The following is a 6,333-nucleotide window of genomic DNA, read 5'->3' on the forward strand; positions in this document are numbered from 1 at the left end:
GACCTCATCAAGAAGCTGGAAACAAGTAGCATAGATGGACGGCGCACCTCCCACGCCACTGACTTGTCCAACCATAGACAATGGACACTAACTCCGGAGATAACCAGAAACGGAGTTGCGGATGTAATTAGCGTCAAGAGGAGCCCCCTTTGGAAGTATAAAGCAGTCTCGATCGACAACCACTACTAGAAAACATCAAATTAGCGACGGAAATTTGCGACGGAATCTATTTCCGTCGCTAATTTGATGTTTTGGCGACGGAATTTGCGACAAAGTTGTAAATCCGTCGCCAAAGGTGTAAAGTTATTGGCGGGTGTGATCCCGCCGTTTTAGCGACGGATTTGGCGTCGCAAATCCGTCGCCAAAAAGGCGGGAATTGGCGGGGTTTATTTGGCGCCTCAATTGAGGCCAAATTTAGCGACGGATTTATAATTCCGTCGCTAAATTCGGCCTCAATTGAAACGCATCGTTTCAATTAGAGGTTTTGCGACGGAGCATAACGTCCGTCGCTAAAATTTTGCGACGGACGTTGTTGTCCGTCGCAAAACCTCTAATTGAAACGATGCGTTTCAATTAGGTCTACAGTTTGCGACGGATTTGCGACGGAAACAAATCCGTCGCAAAAAGTAGACCTAATTGAAAACCGAACCGTCTCCTCCTTCACTCTTTTTCTCATTTTTTATCTTGTTTCTTGCCGCCGCCATTAACTCTTCCTTTCTTCCATCACCGGTCGCCATCAACAATCCCTCCTCCTCCACCGAGCGCCGCCGCCATCAGTCCCTCCTCCTCCACCGAGAGCCGTTGCCATCCGTTTCTTCTCCTCCACCGTGCGCCGCCGGTCCTGTTCCTCTCCTCCACCGTGCGCCGCCGTCTGTTCCTCCTCATCCACCGGCGGTAAGTGTTTTTATATTAGTTAATTATTTATTTTGATTATTGTTTAATTAATTGTTTAGTATATTGATTTAATTTATGATTTCGATTTTAGACCGTTTCGACGTATACCCGCTGCCCTCACTGCTGTCGCTGTCGACGTCCCGCTGCCGCTGCCGCTGCCGCTGCCGCTGCCTTTGTCCCGCTGCCGCCGCCCTCACCGTTTCGACATAGTGAGTTTTTCATTATTTAATTTAATTTTGTTAAATTAAGTATTATAATTTATAGTTTAGGTAAAAAAACTCTAGTTTAGATTAATTTAGTTTATTTTAGTTTAATTAATTATAATAACTAGTTAATTACTTTACGTAAAAAAATTATAGTTTAGATTAATTTAGTTTAATTTCATGAATTAATATATAATTTGTTCTGTTAATTTAATTGTCAAATTGATTAATTTGGTTAAAATGTTAAGTTAATTTAATGAATTAGAATTATATTTGATTAATTGGTGTACTCTAGATTTATAATTTATTTAAATTAATTAGTTCTAAAAATTGTTAAGTTAGTTTAATTGATTGATGGGATTAGGATTAGTTTTATTAATTAGGTTAATTAAATATTTTTTAATTAAATGCATTTAAAATATTTAAGTTTTTTTGTCAAAGATTTAAAATATTAATTGAAGTAATAGGTTATATGTGGCATGATTTGTTGGATTGTGCTATGTAATTTGCTTGCAGGATTTCCCTGAAAAATGGGCGATGCTCATTTTTAGGGGAAGTTCTGCCGAATTTTTAGTAGAATTTTTTTATTAATACGTGTTTTTATTTAATATGATAGGTTTGCATTCTCTGACAGTCGCTGATAGTTCTTGATAGCCGCGCACCGTTGTTCCGAGTGATCCGGGCGTTTCACTTTTTGTTTGCGGTTCTGCCCTTCAACAAGTAGGTTTTATCGCTTATTTTGATTTATTTAAATTGAAATATAGTTTATTTACAATTTTCAACCTAAATTGAACTCGATTTTATTCCCACCGAATAAAATCGTAAACCTAGCCGTAGAGTTCCCGTCCCGTGTGTTCAAGAGATTGAACGACACGGGATTGTACAGTTTGTACAGTTCGCAAAACTTGTGCTTCCGTAACTCGATCACGAAAAACCATATATGTCTAGTAGCGGTAGAAAAATATTCGGTTGTTTTCCAGCGTTTGTTCTCCGGGTGGATGTTTAGTATATGTTTTGTAACGCTTATTCCTCGAGGAATATATAATTAGCGTTACAACGCATATACTAAATATCGCACTAAAGGAGAACGACGCCGGAAGGCTGCCGAATATTTTTCTCCGTTGCTAGGCATATATCGTGGCCGAGTTACGGGGCGCCTGTTTTGCGAATGGGATAGGGCCCTACCTTTTCAGCAGTCAATTACATTGACTTTGCTTATCTCGAGTGAAAACCCCACCCCTAATTATCCGCACTACAGAAATGGAGACGGACCGCAGTTGGATGTACAGGAGCCACACAAACGGGCTGCTAACCACAGGCTATAAGGAGCATGTGAAGGAGTTTGTCCGGTTTGCATTACGGCATCCGGCTTGTATGAGCGGGGTACAGATAAAATGCCCCTGCCCTAAGAGAGGTTGTCGAAATACAAGCTATCGGGATGTTGATGAGGTGGAATTCCATCTATTGAAGAATGGGTTCGTGAAAGGGTACCAAGTATGGGTTTTTCATGGCGAGGGGAGCGTTTTGAACCCCCCTCCCCTTGCACAGTTACCAGAGCAGGATGTTGAGTTCGACTATGAAGATGAGGGGCCAGGTGAGTTCAGTTCCGCTCAAAGAATGATTCTTGATGCGGTCGGTCCACAAATAACGTTTCCTGAAGATGAGCTCCCGAATGCTGAAGCTCAAAAATTTTATGATATGATGCGTGCGGCTGAAGAAGACATATGGCCTGGGAATAACAGACACTCTCCATTTTCTGCATCTGCTAAAGTGATGGAGATCAAGTGTCGACATAAGGGTTCGGTAGCTTTAGTTGACGACGTATGCGGATTGATACAGGAGCTGCTCCCGGAGGACAACAAGATGCCAACGAATTTTGCTAAAATTAAGAAGCTGGTCAAAGGTTTGGGGTTGCCGGTTGAGGTTATTGACTGTTGTTTTTATAACTGTATGATTTATTGGGGGGAGGACGCGGATCTAACGCACTGCAAAGTTTGCAATTATGCGCGGTGGAAACCTGTGCCCCACGGAAAATCCACAAAAAGAAAGGCTAACGTGCCATATAGTAAAATGTTCTATTTTCCAATAACTCCGAGGCTACAGAGGTTGTACGCTTCGAAAGCCACTGCTCGGCATATGACCTGGCACGCAGACCACGAGATGGAGGGTGATAAGATGTGCCACCCGTCCGACTCTCCGGCTTGGAAACGTTTTAGTGAACTGCATTCTGAGTTTGCCGATGAAGGGAGAAATATCAGATTAGGCTTATGCTCCGATGGGTTTCAGCCATTTACCAATTTTGGGCAGCAGTATTCCTCGTGGCCGGTCATTTTGACGCCGTACAATCTCCCCCCAGGCATGTGCATGAAGGATGAGTTTATGTTTTTAACGGTTTTGGTACCGGGGCCTAGAAACCCGAAACACCTAATGGATATCTTCCTACAGCCGCTGATTGCAGAGTTGAACCAACTGTGGGAATGTGGAGTCCAGACATATGACGTTCATAAGCGTCAGAATTTTCAACTAAAAGCGGCTCTTATGTGGACAATAAATGACTTTCCCGCTTATTCTATGTTGTCTGGTTGGAGCACTGCTGGTAGAAAAGCATGCCCGTACTGCATGGAAAACACCGATGCATTCACACTGGAAAAAAGCGGTAAACAATCGTGGTTTGATTGCCATCGCAAGTTTTTGCCTCCGAATCACCAATTCCGTCGAAATGTTACTGATTTCCGTAAGGGGAAACGAGAGGTCGGCAAAAGGTTTGCAGGGGTGAGAACTGGAGATGAACTGTTAGCAGAGATTGATCGACTGGGGTTTAAGAAGGCATTTGAGCCTGGTGCGAAAGTTACTAATGCATTACTGTCAAAAGATCATGGGTGGAATAAAAAAAGTATCTTTTGGGATTTGCCTTATTGGAGAACGAATGTAATACGTCACAATCTCGATGTCATGCACATTGAGAAAAATGTCTTCGATAACATTTTTAATACCGTTCTCAATGTCCCCGGGAAAACAAAAGACCATGCAAAATCTCGTGAAGAGTTGAACGACATCTGTGATCGGCCAGGGTTAGCTAAAGATCCGGCAACTGGGAGATATCCAAAGGCAATGTATGCTTTGGATAGGGATTCAAAACGAGTTTTGCTTGAGTGGATTCAGAAAATAAAGTTTCCAGACGGGTACGCGTCAAACTTGTCTAGATGTGTTGATCTAAAGGGGCTGAAAATGCATGGAATGAAAAGTCATGACTGCCATGTTTTTATGCAACGACTCCTGCCAATCGCTCTTCGGGAGCTACTTCCGAAAAATGTGTGGGAGCCTCTAACAGAGTTAAGTATCTTCTTCAGGGAGTTAACTTCCACGTCACTGTCACAGGAAGATCTAAACCGTATGGAAACTGAGATCCCAAAAATCCTGTGTAAGTTGGAACGCATATTTCCACCCAGCTTTTTTGACTCTATGGAGCATCTTCCCGTGCATCTTCCGTATGAAGCTATGATGGCAGGACCGGTTCAGTATCGCTGGATGTATCCATTTGAAAGGTAATCAATTAGTCATGGTTTTTTCTCGAATCCATCTGTTCATATTACTAATATTAATATCCGGTTACAGATATTTGAGGAAATTGAAAAAAAAGGTCACTAATAAAGGCAGGGTCGAAGGGAGCATTAGTAGTGGATATCTGCAAGAAGAAATCGCTAAATTTGCATCCTATTATTTTGCTGAAGGCGATCCGATGTTACCCGTGCGTTTGGGAAGAAATGAAACTTGTGATATGGATATCGATGAAGATGCCGACAGACTGGGAATTTTTAAACCTAAGGGAAAGCCGTTGCGTGGTAGCGGCAGGAGATATCTTGAAGACGATGAGATCATCGCTGCTCGGACCTATGTTCTTCTGAATTGTTCCGAAATCGAAGATTATCGAAGGTAAGCATTTAAATATAGTGTAATATTTCACATATTTGCTAGAATTTGATTTAGTTTGGGCCTTTTCCATTTAAAGGGTTTTTGTGGCCGGATTGCGCGAAAGGAACAGTGACATAAGTGAAACAGAAATTGAAAGAGTGCTTGAAAGTGATTTCGCCTCTTGGTTCGAACAATATGTACGTATCTTATAACAATGGACTTCCATTTTAATAATAAGGTTTATAAATCTTACAAATTTCTAACTCCCCACAGGTGAAAGATCCAACTGTCTGTACTAATCCGTTTATTCTGAGTCTCGCAAAGGGACCGTGTAGAAAGGTCACCACATATAAGGGATACTATGTAAATGGCTTCAAATTTCTGACTCAGGAATATGGGCAGGATCAACTTACAATGAATAGCGGTGTGTGCGTAAGGGGAACAGAATATGTTGAGGGTGAAAATGACTTTTATGGAGTGCTAACGGACATAATTGAGTTAGAGTATCCAGCTCTACCAATGAAGCAGACCGTCATTTTCAAATGCGAATGGTTCGACCCTACGGATACAGGCACGGACACTACCAATCGATACAACTTGGTAGATGTTAATCACAGACGCAGGTACAATAAATACGAACCGTTCATTTTGGCAGAACAGGCTGACCAAGTTCACTACCTTCCATATCCAAGTAGAAAACGGGACAAAGTAAATTGGTGGGCAGTTTGCAAAATTAAGGCACGATCAGAACTTGACATGCCCGATGCAATTATCCCGGCCTTTCAAGATGACATTGAAGAAAATCCCCTTATAGTTGAAACGGACGACAATCCCACAAATTTAGCTGACCTGAATGAGGTGGCGGACGAAGATGCGTTGCAAATCCCTCCTGCTGAAGATGAAGAAGAAGAATTTCCGCCATCCTCATCAGACGAAGATGAAGAACAACTTGACTGACGTATTTGATATTTTTGCAGTTTTTGTTAGTTGTATTCATTTATTATTGTAATGAATTAGTTGTATTATTAAATGTATTAATTAATTTAAATATATGAAATTGTTAACAATTAAAATGTATTTTTTTATAATGTATTTTTCTGTAATGTTTTGTTATAATTGTTAAATTGTTATATGTGGAACGAAACATATTTTAATGTCTGCAGGTATGAGAGGGCAGGGTGGTTCAGGTGATCCGACTAGAGGTCGGGGACGTCGGGGTAACCCAGCTAGAGGTCGTGGTCGGGGTAACCCAGCTGTGCGTGCCCCTGTTGAGGATATCCCTGTTCAGGATCAGCAGCAGGAGGTGGAGGCGGCACCCCCCGTT

At 41.8% G+C, this 6,333-nt stretch overlaps 1 protein-coding gene across 2 annotated transcripts; it reads left to right on the forward strand.

The window, feature by feature from the left end:
• The first annotated feature begins 203 nt into the window (after positions 1–203).
• LOC126679890 (uncharacterized) lies at positions 204–6,084 on the forward strand. 2 transcript variants are annotated; one of them, XM_050374902.1, is made up of 7 exons: positions 204–894; positions 986–1,103; positions 1,714–1,817; positions 2,356–4,642; positions 4,713–5,030; positions 5,107–5,206; positions 5,283–6,084. In XM_050374902.1, exons 4-7 carry the CDS (start codon positions 2,358–2,360, stop codon positions 5,964–5,966), a joined length of 3,387 nt encoding a protein of 1,128 aa, XP_050230859.1. In that variant the 5' UTR covers positions 204–894; positions 986–1,103; positions 1,714–1,817; positions 2,356–2,357; the 3' UTR covers positions 5,967–6,084. The 2 variants fall into 2 exon arrangements, with proteins under 2 accessions (XP_050230859.1, XP_050230861.1); XM_050374904.1 differs by having other exon boundaries at positions 1,732–1,817.
• Positions 6,085–6,333: the final 249 nt, after the last annotated feature.

The sequence above is a fragment of the Mercurialis annua genome, linkage group LG5 (assembly GCF_937616625.2).
Source record: "Mercurialis annua linkage group LG5, ddMerAnnu1.2, whole genome shotgun sequence".
NCBI lineage: Eukaryota > Viridiplantae > Streptophyta > Magnoliopsida > Malpighiales > Euphorbiaceae > Mercurialis > Mercurialis annua.